The sequence below is a fragment of the Lygodium microphyllum genome, chromosome 23, assembly GCF_053477565.2.
Source record: "Lygodium microphyllum isolate KBCC chromosome 23, Lygodium_microphyllum_v1.1.10, whole genome shotgun sequence".
In the NCBI taxonomy this organism is placed as follows: domain Eukaryota; kingdom Viridiplantae; phylum Streptophyta; class Polypodiopsida; order Schizaeales; family Lygodiaceae; genus Lygodium; species Lygodium microphyllum.
The window spans coordinates 61,189,274-61,206,994 of NC_141157.1; the positions used below are offsets into that span (position 1 = coordinate 61,189,274).

Here is a 17,721-nt window from a genome sequence, read left to right on the forward strand (position 1 = left end):
CTAGTGATTTTACCAACCTAGATGTATGTTTTGAATGGTTAATTCCAATCAGATTGTTCATCTTATCATATAGCCTATATTTTGAAAGCAATTTTATTTAACTTAATAAAACTACTAATACTAACTATATATAAGAAATCAATAAATCATCACAAGGTCAACGCAAAGACCACACGGAATTGATCAATTTACAAGAAGTCATGTCATCATAGTACAACCACCACCACCACTATTGAGCTTGAACAAACCATGATGTTTTCCAACCATTGTGAACTGTCAACTTAAATTAATTCTCAACTTTGCCACCTAAAATTTTGTTGAAGATTTGCATCCCTCGACAAAGGAATTCATGTTAGTAGCTACATACCAACATGTCACTTGGGCTACAAGCATGTTGGCCCAACATGCTAACTATACCTTAAGGTCATCAACAAATAATTGATACTCCTAGCCTGTAAAATTTTGTAAAGCAAGGCTTGAAACAATAGGAATAGCATTGCAAACTCCATTAACAGAGTAAATGAAGCTTTTAAAGTGCACAAACCCACACATTTGATCATGGATCATACACATTTGAGGAGAAACAACATTTTACTAACAAAAATCCACACATTGGATAACCTCTCGTTGGATCAAGAATATGGAAAAGAACATAGGTGCACCGACAAAGCAACGCAAGTAAGCTCAGCATTCAAGATGCATAGGTCAAGGTAGTGGATTCAATAAAATCAAGAAAATCCACCACTATAAAGTCCAATTAACCTATCGAACAAGAGAACAAAATCAAAATAAGTATATAACAGTCCTACAAAGCCCAATTGAAATCAAACACTTCTCTAAATTGCATCATAACATGCTCATACCAAGCTACCCATCTCATAATCATTTAAACCTTGAGATGTGATGAGATGATGATGGAATCAAAATATGCATCAACAATCTGCGAGCCCAATTCAAACCGCACCCTATTCTAAATTGTACCATAAGATGCTTCCCCCTCTTAAGTGATCCATAGCACAATCATACGACCCTTGAGATGCGGCTTCATTGCTCAGCAATTTTCAATTTGTTCTAATTCAGGTGGGCATATCCTTGAAGCATTGGCTTGCAAGTGCCTACTTGAAGTATTGGTATGCACTTGGTTCAAGTAGAAACAATACTGCAGCTATCGTAAATCAAAAACAAAAAGCTTCTTGTGGATTTTACAATGGCCGAGGGTTATGAGGCTAAGTGAAGTTTCATAACTCCTTGGTCTTCACAAAACTTATATTAGCCTTGCATTAGGATTGAGATTTATACAGTACTTAATTTATACCCTAAACGGTAAAGATACCCCCAAACATGTGGGTCACAAGAAAACCCTACTTCTCTGTGACAAAATCTATTAGACCATGAGGTCGAGGTTGTTGGCTTAAGTTGACAAGCACGTCCAAGCAGGTCAATCCCTCCTGAAATTCTCAAGAGCTGACTCAAATAAATGACAAAATTGTCAGGAGATTCTCGGAGCTGACTCAAATTGAATGACAAAATTGCCAGGGAGTCAAATTGAAGGCACACACATGGCTATGGCGAGAGATCCTCTACAACCAAATGCAAACTTCCCAACCAACCCTTATACAGAACCTTATCTGGAATGAAGGTATTCATCTGCTACACGTTGAAGAAATGTACATGCAGCACTATGAGCATCAGAAGAAGCGCATTGCTCGTCCAATTGAGGGCCTTTTGTCAAAAACAGATAAATAAACAGATAACCTTCCTCAACATCTTGGTTACTGGGGAACAGAGTGGAAACACAATATGAAAGGACCTCTTGATTTCAGCCACCACAAAATGGCCTTGTCATTTCAGCCACCAGAGCTCCCAACACAGCTATAGATCCACAGACAACCCTCTGAGCACTACCATAAGAAGAAATGAAAAGCCTAAGTGGATTTAACCTTTCATTAAACAGAAAGAACATGCCCTGAATAGACATACACAGAAGCAAAGGTAACTGCAGGACATAGCATTGCATTAAGTTATGTGAAGAATCCAACAAGTTAACTCGACCTTCCACTGTTGATTATCAAGTTATCATGCTCATGGAAAACAAGTATAAGCCACATTATAGAATAGGTCGCCGTCTGTGACCGCTTGTGTTTCCAATTCTTCAAGTTGGCATTGCAAGATTAATCCTACTTGATAAGCCTTGCAGTTCCAAGAAAACCTCATACAGCCAGCTATAGACCACAATCTTCACAGCCTTCTTGGAGAGGAACAAAATTTGCAATCAATTGGCTGCACAATAATGTAAACCTGATAATTTGACCTTGAACATGTCACCATGAACCAAAAATGTCAAAAAACACACTCACTACTTGAGGGACATATGTTGCATTCACCAGTTAGCCTCAGTATCTACACAAGCTATGAGTGGCAGTTGGTGTTACTTCCTGCACCTTAGCTTGGGCTTCGGGCCTTCTGCAAGAAGAAAAATGGTGTCAGTTAAGTTCATTGAAAATAGTTGAATTGAAGAAAAAAAAAGGATAACACGAGGCACGTACACGCACTGGTGACCCTGATAAAGACCGAGATCTGGAGGGGCTGCGACTCACACTCCGTTTGCCACTCTGATTTTTTCCACGCTGCAAGTAGATGCTACAATTTGAAAAACGAAACCTTTGTTTGTCAAATCAAAACTTAAAATAACTTGAGCGCTTGACTCAGTACCTTGCGTGGAGGTGATCTTGATGGCGATCTGAAATAGACCAGTCCATGCACAAAAAATATTCACATTAGCTTTATAATAGGGCAAGCAAAAAAGTTCTAGAATTTTCTAGGAGCCTTTGGAAAACAGTAGTTCTCTAGACAAACACAGAGAGAATGAAAACTAATCTGGCCAAGCACCCAGTGAATATTCATCTAGCCTCTGAAACAAATTATCTACCTGGAACCTGAAGCAGAGCGACGAGGAGACCGTGAACGAGAATGGGACGGTGAGCGTGGTGTAAGGGAGCGCTGACGAGACTTCGATGGTGATCGTGACCTTGATGCAGATGGACCTCTGCTGACAGAACGGCTGCAGAAAAATCAAGCCATCAGTTTAAATATACGCAACAAGAGTTTAGCTCTTTCATGTTAAACAAGATAGCATCAGTTAATGGCCATGCTGGAATTCAAACTTGATTGCAACATGTTAAAAAAGTAGATCTTCCATTAAGTGGAACTTGACACTGCATGCACTTTTAATTGGGATATGAAGTAATTGTTTGAGATCCTTAATGTTCTTCAAAGGATTCTTATTTTCATAGAGGTGCAGTGCAGTCTATCAGCTTATGGCAAACAACTTGATACATTGACTGGTTGTGCACTCTCTCTTTTCCCCCTTCAGGACTCGCTGTACGGATTCATTCTTCTGACTGACATCTGCTCTTTTTTCTGGCTCAAACATCAGCCAGCTGCAAGAAGGATGTCCATTGCTAGACACACAACTGAAATAGGAGCCCTGGATAGGTTTACTCGCCTGTAGCCCTCAAGCAACTATATAACCATATGAACACACAGAGGGGGAGAGAGACAGTGAGTGAGAAGGGGGGCTAGAGACAAAAGGGGGGAAGCAAATCGGGAAAAACAAGAGGTAGCATGGGGTAAGCAAGCGTGCATGGGGGTTGGGGGGGGGGGAGAGAGAGAGTCTCTCAAATAATTAATGTGATCCATCCACTAAGGATGTCAAACTGCATATTTATCTTGAATGCTTTGAGATCTACATCACAACCTTATCAAAACATAAGAAGCACGTGTGGGGGAAATGATGGGATTGATTTAAACATTTTATGTCCAATGGAATCTCAGGCATGAGGAGACTTGCACTAGAGACTTGGTAAACACAACCAATTCATGTGGATTGTTCTCCCACAGAAAAAGCAAGAGGCCTAGTTATTGAGAAGGGCCCAGGCTGGGTGTAAAAGCAGTTTCAGAAAAGTCCTTTGACAAGGCCCTCTTCTTAGTCTCTTGAAATCAGCCTCAATAACCACTGAAGGTGGTAGAACATAAACCTTGCAAGCTCATTAACTAATTACAGTACATCAGCAACCACTCACAAACAAGAAAGCTAATACCCCTGGAAATAGTACAATGACACTGATTGGCCCAAAGTTTGACACTCCTTGGAGTAGACTTATAATTCAGAAAAAAAGATAGAGTGCTTTCTGTCCATGATTCAGCCTATTGATAATGTCCCAGTATGTCAAAACTATCGACAAAGCCCTTTAAACTTTAATTAGAGCGAGGCTGGTATTTGTTCATAATCAAGAACATCTGATACAACAAGCAAAGCTCTGTAAAACCTATATATTACATTTGCAAATTGGTTCCAATTTTGCCGCTGAATCTACCCAACTTTGCCATGATGCATATGCCCCCAGTTGCTATCACCAACAGAAGCACTTTGCACAGCAAAACTACTCCAGTCGCACTCTAAAAGGTACATACATGCATTACCATGCTGTCCTCAGCCTTTGCAGTGATTGCATAAACATACATCATTGTGTGCATGCCCAAACACTCTTGTACATCCACTTGCGCAGTCTGTGTTATGCATAAGACAGCCTGCTCCTATCCAACATAGCATACCAACGCCAGAAGATGACACAGCCAAATGCCGATCAACAACAGCAACACAATGCTGTATATGGCATCACAAGCTTGCCCTGCTAGTCACGATGCTTTTCCAGATGTTGGTACACTGTACTTAAACAGGAAGCATATTGTTCTCTGCCTTCTGCTGTCACTCTCTACTCTCAACACTGCCAGGAATGACACTTAACCAAGAGAGATGCACCGCAGTACTGCTTATTATGGCTCCAGACTAGAAATCTGCGGAATGGCAAATGAGCAAAGGTCAACTCTGGCATCCACAAAAGACCTAGCTAGCAGATCAGCCCCGAAGCCCTAAAAACACAAGTAAGTGTTCTGAGATACAAGAATACAGCTGGCAAACCAGGCAGTTTGAGCTTTGCAGTGCTGCCAACACTCCCATAAAACAACATTTTGTTGCACCTCAGTACAGCTCTCAATTACAAACATGCAGAAATTCCAGCAAAAACTTTACATTTGGTCTCATTATGGAACTCCCTTTCTCAAGGCATCTGGAAACCTGATAAAGCTGACATGATACAGAACATCCAGCTTAATTGTCAAATCTTAGCCATCAGGTCCTGCTGCAACTCTTGCTATGGTAGAGCATGCATGCCCACATGCCTGCAGACTTGATTGCCCCCATGCTTGCCATCTACCCCATTTGCTTTGTCCATGCATGTCAAACATATATCATTCTCTAGGTGAGATATCTCACCCTGTGTGCTGCTACCATTGGTCCCAACAACCTCACCAATAAAGCATGCTTTGACATGACCCATGATCCTATCAAAAGTGGTGCAGCAATGGAAGTAAGTGTAAACATGAGCTGTAATAAACTGCTGAACATAAGACAAAAGAAAAGAAAGAGAGAACACAATACAAATGAGAACTCAGATGTATGCCCGGGAAATGTGCGTCTGCCACGTAGCGGAAGTATTCCGGCCGTTCCCACTTAGGACCGACCTGAATTAGGGTTTTCCCTTAAGAAAAATATTGAATTTACGACTCTCAATTTTTTAACATATATTATTAATTAAATAAAAATCATTAATTATTAACTTTAGTTAGTTTTTTTAACTTTAGTTAGTCTTTAGTTAGTAATCTTAATAACTTATTAATTGACTAACTAACTTTCGAACTAACCAACTAACTAACTTTCGAACTAACCAACTAACTTTTATTGTGTGGACTCAGCTGTGGAGGCACTAGCACATGCTCCCTCCCCCCAAGAACTGTCAAGTGATGAATGAATGAGGAGGACGGAGCCTAAGAATATATAGACCAAATAAATGCCAAAAATATGACTAGTCGGCCAGCATTAAATGCTGGTCAATTGGCTACCAATAATGTCAAATCCCCATAAATGCTAACAAATAAAATGCCTAAAATACTCTAGTGCCCAGCCTGTTGTACCACATGTACAAACTTAACCATGAACTGACTAATCTGCTAAAACCCCCTCTCAGATCATGGGTGATCTGATACAATACAATATACAATGATAATGTCGCATCATAGTAGAACCATGGATACCCAAGTAGTGGGTGCACAAGCCATCACTAAGGTGCCTCGAAGAGAAGCTGATGTCAATGTCGATCGTACCAGCTCTTGAAGATAGAGTAGATCATAGTAGCTCTCAATGTCTGTCAACAATGCCTCTAATGTAGCATATGAGACTGGCCGTCACCAATGCCGCCGCACATACATGACCATGAATTCCCCTTCTTTGGCCAAACCGCCAAAGTGTCCCCTCATGTGAGCTCCAAACGAAAGCCACCCGCTCTCTGTCAAAGAACCAGGTTCATGAAAAGTGTCCCCTCATGTGAGCTCCAAACGAAAGCCACCCGCTCTCTGTCAAAGAACCAGCCCATCATGAACCTGGATGTCAATCCTAGCTCTAGGATTTGTACCTACCAAACTTTGGTCGATGCATCAAGGACGTCCCTCTCTGAATCTTGTGCATTTGTATAGAAATATAGATGAGGCGTGGCTGCCCCATCTCACCACCTTAACACTCCCTCTTTGGCACTGGAGAGTCGTGAGGGATGACCTCATCACCACCACTAGAAAGCAACTAAGGAAGGGACCACCATGCCCTTCCCACGATCCGAAGAAGAGGATCCCTTTCGCACCTTGGACTTTGCCTTGGCCAAGATCTAAGGCAAATGATGACTCATCGGAGAAGTTCGCATCTCACTTTGTCTTTTGCTCCTTTTTCTTCTTGGAAGCCGCTAACTCTTTGCAGTCCTTTTGCAAGTGGCCCTTCTTGCATCAATAATAACACTGGGCCTTCGACTTCTTCATCTTCAAACCCCTCTCTAAAGCTGCAATAGCCTCACCTAAACCTCCATAATGTGACGAAAGTCACCCCTGTAGTTGCAAAGTCGCCTCATGCTCAAGTAGCATCGAGGACATATGAAGAAAACTGACAAGGGTCGTAGATGTCTGCGCCTGTGAAGCATTTGCCACTCCATCAAACTCCCGAGGAAGCTTGTAGAGTGCCATACCAACAAGATGTGCCTCTGATAGGGAAGACTACATAATGCGAAGCTGGTCCAGGAGTTGGGTAACTCGAAGTAGGAATGATTGAATCGTATCTTTGGATTCAAACTTCAGGTCTTGGAGCTGGCCATAGAGAGTAACAGCCCACATGGTGGAAGGAGCCTCGTACATCAACTACAACTTCGACCATACATCTAAAGTTGTCCTGCAAGAGGTGACCGCCGATAGAACATCTTTGGAAATACACCAAAGTAAGGCCGAATAAGCACGGGCATTATCCAAATCCCATGTAAGCATTGCCTCCTCATGGTTTTCTTCATCAAAATCAGATGGAACAAGAGAAGGCTGTTGAGGACATGCCAAAGCTCCACCAACCACGTACCATAACTGCTTCTGGATAAACCAAGCCTTCATCACCACACTCCACGTGTAATAATCAGATCCATGGAGCTTGTCATCAATGGATGTGCATGGAGGAGCCATCTATAGAGGATTTAGAAAAGAAGTATAGAAAAGAAAGCATTTGGAGAGGGAACACTGCCAAAATACAAGCACAAATCGCAAAAAACAAGAGTTCACAGACAATATAACCCAAAATCTGACCAAAAAAAAAAGCTGCTGTAAAGAGTCAAGAAAACAATTAAAAGCTGTCAAAAATAGCAAAAACGGCTTGAGAATGCAAGCGCCCAACCAATAGGAGATGCTGAGACACCAAAACGCAGGCTGAAACGGATGCATAGGCTGTACGAATGCTGACGTCAACAAAAAACACAAACAAAACAGGTCGCCTGGTTGGAGCAGCAGCCACTTGATCAGCAAGAGTAAAAACAGTTCTAAAATCAGCAAGAAAACACAACAGGAATACAAACCTTGAAATCTGATACCATGTCAGAAGTGGTGCAGCAATGGAAGCATAAACATAAGCTGTAATAGACTGCTGAACACAAGACAAAAGAAAAAAAAGAGAACACAATACAGATAAGAACTCATATGTATGCCCAGGAAATGGAATCCATATACCAAGACATGAGACAATACAAAAGCAATGTGAGTCACCGGCTGTGGAGGCATTGGCACATGCTCCGTCTCCCCAAGAACTATCAAGTGATGAATGAATGAGAAGGGAGCCTGAGAATATATAGGCCAAATAAACGCAAAGAATATGACTAGTCGACCAACATTAAATGTTGGCCGACTAGCTGCAAATAATGTCAAATCCCCATAAATACTAACAAATAAAATGCCTAAAATATCTCTAGTGCTCAGCCTGTTGTACCACATGTACAGACTCAACCATGAACCGACTAATCTGCTAACAAATCCTGCCTACATTGGGGGTGTTGACATGCCAATCTACTGTATAAGCATCCTTCAATTATTGATCAGTTCACAATTTATGCCCCGCACTTGAACACAGTTGTCCTCAACCACACTGCTACTGCTTAGCATTTGACCTTTGCCTAGACATATCTGACTACACCTTAGAACTGTCACACGCATCAGCTAAGTGTCAACATAGCAGTTGTGTTGGATCCAAGTAGACCCGCAGCTATCAACACCTTGGAAACCATTGCATGCTTACATACCCATAGTAAAGTGTCTACCTACCATGTACCCAAGTGGACCTACAATTGCATTCCTTACACTGTCAAAACCATCACATGCTTACATAGCTTTGCAGATATCAGCAAAGGTGTCTAGCTGCTATATGCCATAGTAGACATGCAAATGTTCTCAACTATATGTTGCCAGCGTCCAAATCCATGAACATGCAACCAACTTCTCGAAGATCCACTATGAGGCTCTGAACCTTTGTAGCCATATCCAAAACATCTTGCCCCAAACACATCCTACACCAGCCTAAAGTGCCCTACTGTTCAACGTTCAAACAACCTCACTCCCAAGGAAAAAGCAAAAGACTATAAAGGAGGCAATCAATAAAGTGTGAAAGCTTCAATATAAACAAGCTAAGATGAAAACCATCTTTTCCTCAACAGTTAACCGTAGCTTACTCAGGTTTTGCACACTAGGTGCACACAATGTCCTTCACAAGAGATGATAAATTATAACCCTATCCCTTTGAGATACCCCAAAAGGAAAAGAAATTCTATCACCAAAAAATTAATCTTTCAATTTGGCTTCTCAAACCCCTTTCACGATTCATTCTCCCTTCTTGTGACTAATCTAGGTGTTCAAACATAGAGCTTATAATAAAGTCCACAATTGGTAAATCCCACAATAACCTACCAACGTTCTCAAAGCTTCAAGACCTATAGCACATTGCAACTAGCTTTCTCACTAGCAATCAAAAGACTGAACATCCAACCCTTCAAGATTTTTTATGGAAAAGCACCTTAACATAGCAAGAGCACTTTGCAAATCTAACATGAGCATTAATACCTAACCTATCTCTAGAAAAGTATTATAGCATAGCAAGATCTCTTTGCTAATCTAACATGAGCATATGCCTTGAGATGCATGATCTAGGACAATCATGAATTGCCTGTCCTACCACTTGCATATTCCATCTTGCAAACTATGTCAAACATCTTGCATCGTAAATATCTCCATCACACAAATCACAAGTACCTAACTATGACTCAACCCTTAAATGACATAATTACTACAGCTAACTACAATGTCTAGCCAAGCTAAATGAGCCATACCGTGCCAAGACCATAGCACCAATGTTAGTGATTGGATTACTTTGAATGCACTTCATGGGATGAGTTGTGCAAAATCGGATGATGGATACGATCTAATCTTAAAAGACTTGCGTGTTGAATCAAATCTCAGCATGAAATATTCAAGTTGGACTTGAATACATCTACATTTGAATGCAGATAACCATGTTAATGATTGGATTGCTCGTAAGTTTGAATGCACTTCATGGGATGACTTGAGCAAAATAGGCTGATGGATATGATCTAATCTTAAAAAAACAGGGTGTTGAATAAAATCTGAGCATGAAATATTCAAGTTGAACTGGAATACATCTGCATTTAAATGTTGATAACCATAAATCCTCCTTCAGCATGAATCAATGTTATCTAAGTTGGAAAAACTAGGACAATTTTAGTTTAGGTGATGAAAACAAACTAAATGTTGTAAAGGCAATTTCCAAATACAATATTCATTCATATGGATTCGTATAAGAACTACTACACCTTTTTGTTGTCTGTTGTATTGAGATATGGGCATGGAATGAACTGCACTTGCATGTGTATGACCAAGCCAAAAACTCTCATATAGCAGATTGGGTAACTTGGTTAGCTGACTTGGTTTAGTAGTTACTAGTTAATGTGTATCCACTGAGGCATTTACTTTTGTTTCTGAACTTGCAAGTTTAAGCCCAAAAAGAGAGTATTTTGACCTATCCAAAATTTGAGAACAGTAACCTAAGCAGGGGCACCTCAATCAAAGGGATCAAAAAGGAGTTTAACATCCTTAAGGCCTTTCTTCTGGTTTAACTTGCACATAAAAAGTGCAGATTCAGTGTCAAGAAAACACTAGCAACTCAAAAGAGAGAAGCTGAAATCATGTGAATGACAGAGCCTAGGAACCATCATAAGGTGCAGGCCTTGCACACGATCCCAAATCAGACATAGAAATGGAGTTCCCCCCTTAAGCATATGTGAATATTAAGCTTCTCAATGTCCTCAGCTGGCCTCAAACTGCTTAATTTTCAGCATGCAAATGAGTTAAACTAAATACATGTAAATCAAACTTTTTTTTTAAAGCCAAGAACACCTCAAGTAAAGAGATCAGTAAAGCAAAGCTTTCCTATGCACTTGCCTTAAGAAAACCTTTTAGTACAAACATATGCTACATGTGTATAAAGCTTAAAGGACAACAATGGCAATATACTTGGATCATATGACAGTCATATGAGGAATTCTATGCAAGGAAGCATAAACCTTAATTGACCCCAGCACCACAAGAGGAAGGGTCAATATAGCAAGAGGGTACAGATTGAATATGCAATTGTATGTACGTAAGCGGCTGAAGTTCTTAAGGAAAAGCATATATGCATGTGGACAGAGTATGATGCACAGAAGGCTGCTTTTGTAAGGTCAGAAAGGGGAATCAAATACAGGACAGATATCAATACAGGCACAGACAGAGAAAGGTCCACCACAGTCAAGAGTCGAGCAGCTCCATTTCAGTCGCCCTGTGACTATTTCTAACTGTAGCCTTCACAGCAACACAAACATTAAACAGATGAGACAAGTGCAATGCATGTGCCCTACTTAAAATGCATGTTTGGAATCTTGGGCTGCATTTGTTAGCAATGAGCATTGAAACCTTGTTGATAGCAATATGAACCCCTCTAGACTGCAGGGAACTCCAACTTGGTCCTACTTCCATTCCTCACGGTAGCCCTGTTGCTCATGTGTTGTCCAAATCGAAGTACCAATCCATAAAAAGCTCTAGCCTATGTGGAATAGCTGTTTGGGTCAAATAAGGAAACCCTCAGTACAAGACTTTAGCCTGATACAGTCAGACAACTTAAAAACGAAGAGGACAAGAAGGAAAATGACATAAGCTACTACATCCATTGTTGTCACTCGAGTAATACATATCGACCACATTGACTTAACAACTAACTGCTTCAGCCTACATAAGCTCATAAATGTAACACAGCTCACCTCCTGCTACGGCTGTAAGACCGACTCCTACGTGAAGCATTATTCTTGTCTTCGCGTACCTGTAATGACCATGAAATAGAGGAAGCTCAGTTTCAGTAGCCAAAAGCAATGAAGTCTCACAGAAGAGGCAAAATAGATCAGGGGAGACAAAACACTCAATCAACACAGACCCCACAGAGACACACACAGACACACCCACTTTGTTATTGAAAAATGCCACTGTTTTAATTGTTTATTGCACGCATACATGCACGTGTGCATCACCAAAAGGAAACAAGTCAGTGTCTTAAATCCAGATTTTGCTCTACAAGCCGGAGGACAAAACTTAAATTTGCACTATTATAATCCACTGGAATGTCTCAGACATTTCAAAAATGCACTCGTACATGTATAATTAAAAGCAGTAAGTGGCACTTTCCTTAAGTGTTCATGCATAGGTATGACTTTGAATGTCATTTACAGCATCTGTAATTAAGCTGCACATGTTATAAACACTACAGAGGAATGCAACTAACATATTCTGGTAAAAAGACTAAATGTCTAGTGAAGATTTTTCAGAAGTTTTGGGAATAAAATTTCAAATTTTGGATGACCCGAATGTAAGAATGTGAATATCTGTTGCGAAACTCTGAATCATCCAATTTGCGGACCTGCAAAAGCAGTAGAAGTGCTCACAGAAGTATACAAATCAAATTAGCTTCAGGAATGACAAGAGAGTACAGAAGACAAGCTTGTGAATGCACTTACTGCATACTTCATGTCCTCATAATTTGTATAATCCACTATACCCATAGTGCCTGCACCCATTATTCACTCAAATGAATAAAATGAGCACAAGATATTGCAAGAGCAAAACAATCAAATATATTTGGACAAGTTACAGCCAGAAAATTGGCTATTTATTGGAACACATTCCAGCCAGCAATCCAAAGCTCGGGCATGGCTACAGAATGTCAAATCTCACAGAAAGAAGCAAGTACAATATGCCAGAACTGAACCTAAGGCCAAACTACAATGGGGTTGAACAAGCCTGGACATAAGACCGAACCAAACCAGCCTAGATCATGTAGAACCCAACCACAGCAAGCACCCAATTTCTTACGTCCAGAGGATCTTTGTGAGCTAAGCACTTAAGTCACTCGGTTTTTTATCAACTCTGCCCTTCTTTATGCTTGACCTAAGCTTAAACATGTAATTTGAAGCTTTACTAGAAGGTATTCTACCTCCTGGCTCTCGAAATACTTGCGCAAAACACACATCGCCTGCTTTCCTCATATGATCCTGCAACAACAGCATACCTATCATTATCATAGCCCATGTATCAAGAGGTAAAGCTGTTGCAATTCCACAAAAAGCTGGCTACTCAAGCTTCTGAACCAAGCTGAACCTTACCTTCAGATCTTGCCAGGAAGCTGATGATGGCAATTTGGATACAATTACTGGTCCAAATAAGAAATCAATATTAAAGCCAGCATAATAATTGAATTCAATAACGTGGCACACTAACAAAGTTGTGTTCACTAACCTCTGTAATCTGCGCGTCGAGAAACACCAGAGCGGCCACTGTTGTGATTGCTATAACGTTCAGTAGATGGAGGCAGCCCACGCCCTCCATGGGCAAGCTCAACCTGCACACACAAATGGGGTGCTTTAGCAATACTCTGATTTCAATATAGATGAAGCTAGAAGGTGGTGTTCCAAATAAAAATATCGGCCAAGGAAATGTGGGACATTTTATCGGGTTACTTCTTATAATCCTGTGTGCATGCCAAAACACTCCATTGTAGAAGTTCAGATAGGTTTTGCAGTGTGCATAAGTGAACCCTAAAAATGTGTTGCATATAGTCCAGTTGGATAAAATATTAGGTCTAAACTTTCATTGGGAGAGTCATAAAAGTTCTACGTTCAGAAACATTAACAGGTAAAGCTGGGGAATTGTAGCAGTTAGTAAAACTTTTCCAAATCGCACGATTTCATATGGCATGAGAAAAACATTTTGTTTTGAAGTGCCACTCCCACTAATTTCATACGCATTTCAACAGACCAGTATGATTAATCCTGCCAAAACTGCTTGAGAAATATTTGTTTCAAGTGCCATTCCCACTGATTTTGTACACATTAAACCATGTTATTACATACAGAACACGCCATTACAACCCCACATCATTAGCCATTGTAAGTATATTGAAATGCACGATCAGAATTTGCATTCCACAAACTGGAACTCCGACCTTAATTATTATGGCCAGCATACCCCTCAGAATAAAAAAGGGTGCCTAAGCAACAATTGTGGAGCTTCAAACTCAGAAACCTGAAGACAATTTTCAAAAATGCACTGTAGAATCGTCCAGAAGCATACCCGAAGATAGTGATTGTCAAAATTATAACCATCACGACCTCTGATTGCATCTTCAGCATCCCGAGGGTCTTCAAACTGCAAGTTCCAGAAGTGGATGATGAAACAGATGGGCGCTAAAACCAATAATACTACTGCACAAAGAGAGTAATCATACAATCGCTGTGAGAACTGGGACATGCCTCTATGAAACAGTAGCCAGGGGGGCGAGGAGGAAGCTTCAAGTCAATATCAACGATAGGGCCATACTGTTAAAGAAAACAAAATTCGGAGTTAATGTCTTGTAATCAACATCCTTCGATCAACACCATTCTTCTGATTATGCAAATCACTTGCCAAGTCTTCCTGCAATTACTTGTAACAGGTGACTAAATAAACAGCACCACATGCAAAAGAAAACAACCCCATAAGCTTCAATAAGATTCAATGAAAGATGTGTGATACCTTGTGAAACAAATCCTCAATTTCAGATTCTCGCACATCTCCAGGTAGATTGCCAACATATATGGTACAGCTTGCACGCCGACTCATATTTGTAACTGCTTTGCCTGCTTAATGTGACTCACAGACCTTCAATCGGAGGGACAAAAGAAGTACCGATTATAAAGAACCTGAAACAAAACACACAATTATCATCTAAGCTTACTGCTTGGTATAATGACCTACTACATTACATTATCAAATATTTCACAGTTTGAATAAGTAAATTAAAAACAGACTCAAAGCTTTGATAGTCCTACTGTACAGAAAATCTGACGGTCAGTATTCCAACTCCCTGTCAAGATATTCACCCACATTGATATTAACACTGGCTATAAAGGTAAGATTGTCAATTCACTAAACCTGGACTTTCATATCCCAGTCTAATGTACCATTTCTGTCAACAGGCATGAGTAGCAAAAGAGCCCAGAGTGGAACTTCTTCGGTGTCTATTGATCCTACAAACTTATGAAGACTGTTCTGCTTTTTCAACTAGATTATTTCCTTTTGATCTGTTTCGATCACTCAGCTCAAAGCATTAGAAAGTTATTAGACAGCCAGGATCAAAGAAATAAATCACATCATGACTGCACCCACCAGCCAGAGGGGGTTAGAGCAGAATTACCCTCTCTTTAATGATCATTTTAAACATCACCTCTAACTACAGTGACATGAAACAATAACTTATGGCACACGTGAAAATGTAGTAGCAACTGAAGAATTGAGCAGACAATGAAAACAAATAGGAAGGGACGTACACATGTACAATCCCACAATCTCAGTCCAAATATCTGCAAAGCTTTCTTTAATCTACATTTCTCACTTGTGAAGTTGAACTCAAAGCTTTGTTCCCAGTCAGTCAGTTTTAGGTGCGGGCGACCTAAATTAGCCACATCATTAACACACAGTGTGCACAGCATGATTAGAAATGCAGAATTGCCTCACATAGCCTAATCATGCATCTCACTTGTGAAGTTCAACTCAAAGCTTAGTCCCCGTTCGTTGTCAGTATTAGGTGTGGGCATACTAAATTAGTCGCATCATTAACACACAATGTGTATGGCATGATTTGGCATGCGGAATCACCTCACACCTGACCTAATCATGTCTTCGCTCACAAGAGTATCATTAACATTAGCTAATTCCTGGATCAAATGAGACATTCAACAAGATTGGATTCCATCCTTGCTAGAGTGAAAAAAAAGGTTATGATATTGTGCATAAACCCATGGTCATTTAATTCGGGGTGCCACCTGAAATTATTAGACCTCTAGTGTCAGGGTTTATGAACAGCCAGGGTTTCAGATCATGTGAACAACAAAAAGTGGATTCCTCAAATACACACACATTTGTAAGGATGTGATATACATCTTTCAGTGATTTCACAATATCAAAATTGTCTAAGCTTTTGTACAAGGTAAGAGAGGATTCTCCCATCACCATAAACATAGATGAACTGTGGTAATGGTATGTAGTTGGTTGCAATTTCCAACTTCATAGGCTAAAATAGCTATCGAAGTGTAACCCCTAAAATTGACATGTCAGCCCAAATGGTGTGCAACAGTTTCGTGGCACACCAATGACGCAGTACTGACTTCAGCAAATACACAGAAAGGGAAAAACAACGTCCCAACCCCAGATTTGCTATGAGAAGACCTGGACCTTGATTGATCTACAGCCTTTGGAAAACCTTATGACTCACATATGCAAAACATTTCATTGACTTCTAATAAATAAATTCAATTGTGCTAGTAAGTCAAAAGGAAAAAAGCACTAGTCAATTAGTATATTCAACAATTGAGGTTCGTAAATGAGATTCTGAGTAAAAGAGCCATGGCAGAATTTTGTGTCCTGTATAAAGCAAAAAATTACCTAAAACATAACTCTCTCTCTCTACCTGGGACAAGCAGTTCGCTTTCTAATGTGCATAAAACATGAGGTGAATTTCCTGGACTTGTGTAAGGGCTGTCAACCATGTCAGTATGATAAAATACCCTCGTACGTGCACACTGCCACATCTTTACTCCAATCTATAATGCATGAGCATGTATAGATTTGCCTCTAAGCATGCAATAGCAAAGCCGCACCAGAGCTACCAGCAAGTGCAAAGTATCCAAAGCATCGTCATACACACTGCTGCTAACTTGTGATTATCCACGTGTGCACCAACTTCAACAATGTTTGCAAAAGCTCTTCATCAAAGGAAGATAGACTTAATCATAGAAGTAATTAATACAAAGATGAGAGCACTTATGAATCTCCAAACAGCCATCTTAGAGTCGGCATTTGCCATCACGTGCATGTCACAAACATACATATAGAAAGAACACATACATGGATTGTAGTCGTTTTACAGGAGCCACACAGTCAAGAGTTCCGATGGGAGTGCAATTGCATCTTTAAATGTTCGCCACACAAGGTTAAAACATGAAATCAGACGTGTTTGCTTCCGATTGTAATTGCGCTGTTAACACCACTGCATATATCTTCTCGGTACCCGATGCCTAAGAAAACCCTAAATCGCAGTCCACCAAAAATTCTGAGGGAACAAGCATCAACGGAGTCCCAAGCTTTGTCTCTTCTGAGGCGAGGACAGATATCTATAATACTGAGGGGAGAAACCAAACGGAAAAGGAGGAAGATGCTGAAAGCGAGAGCAAACAAAGCGGGCCGAGGAACAGAGAACACGAGACAGCCACAGACAGAGAAAGAGAGAGACAGAGAGAGACGAATACCTAGTGTGTCCAACGCAGAGAAACCGTCTCAAGCCGAAGGGATGAAGACCTGCGCTTCCTCCTTGGGACAGGAGGCAGACATCCACCAAGAAGACGACCGCCTGCCACTCGCAGCGTGAGAAGATGAGAGAGTCTAAACGAGATAAACGAAAGTGATATCCCCCCCCTTTATAAACTCCTAACTACAAACTCAAACACACTTAGAAAAACAAGACCTAGGCCTACTACAAGCCGACCCAAACACGACATGTTAGACAAATTCCCACATTGTGAATTAACCAAGTTGTGAGCTTTCGCCCCCTAGGGACCCTCTATTTTCCCCTCACGACATTGTGGTTAGGGGTGGCAGCTCATTGCCTCTCACCTCTTAGTTTAGGTA

The 17,721-nt window shown here is 40.6% G+C and overlaps 1 protein-coding gene across 1 annotated transcript; it reads right to left on the minus strand.

Moving 5' to 3' along the window:
* Positions 1–1,988: 1,988 nt before the first annotated feature.
* LOC148016243 (serine/arginine-rich splicing factor SR30-like) lies at positions 1,989–17,498 on the minus strand. The gene is made up of 14 exons (XM_087664606.1): positions 17,343–17,498; positions 14,572–14,738; positions 14,310–14,375; positions 14,131–14,205; positions 13,297–13,399; positions 13,164–13,210; positions 12,995–13,052; positions 12,519–12,568; positions 12,365–12,421; positions 11,772–11,830; positions 2,930–3,061; positions 2,713–2,740; positions 2,547–2,627; positions 1,989–2,463 (listed from the first exon to the last, which is right to left on the minus strand). The coding sequence occupies exons 2-14, from the start codon at positions 14,656–14,658 to the stop codon at positions 2,443–2,445; spliced, it is 864 nt and encodes a 287-aa protein (XP_087520732.1). The 5' UTR covers positions 14,659–14,738; positions 17,343–17,498; the 3' UTR covers positions 1,989–2,442.
* Positions 17,499–17,721: the final 223 nt, after the last annotated feature.

Coding starts and splice junctions, on each gene's coding strand:
- LOC148016243 (XM_087664606.1), bottom strand. CDS start 14,658: ATGAGTCGGCGTGCAAGCTGTACCATATATGTTGGCAATCTACCTGGA. Junction 3,062..11,771: donor TCTTACAGCCGTAGCAGGAG/GTGAGCTGTGTT, acceptor ATTTTTCTGCAG/CCGTTCTGTCAGCAGAGGTC. Junction 2,628..2,712: donor CAAGATCACCTCCACGCAAG/GTACTGAGTCAA, acceptor ATCTACTTGCAG/CGTGGAAAAAATCAGAGTGG.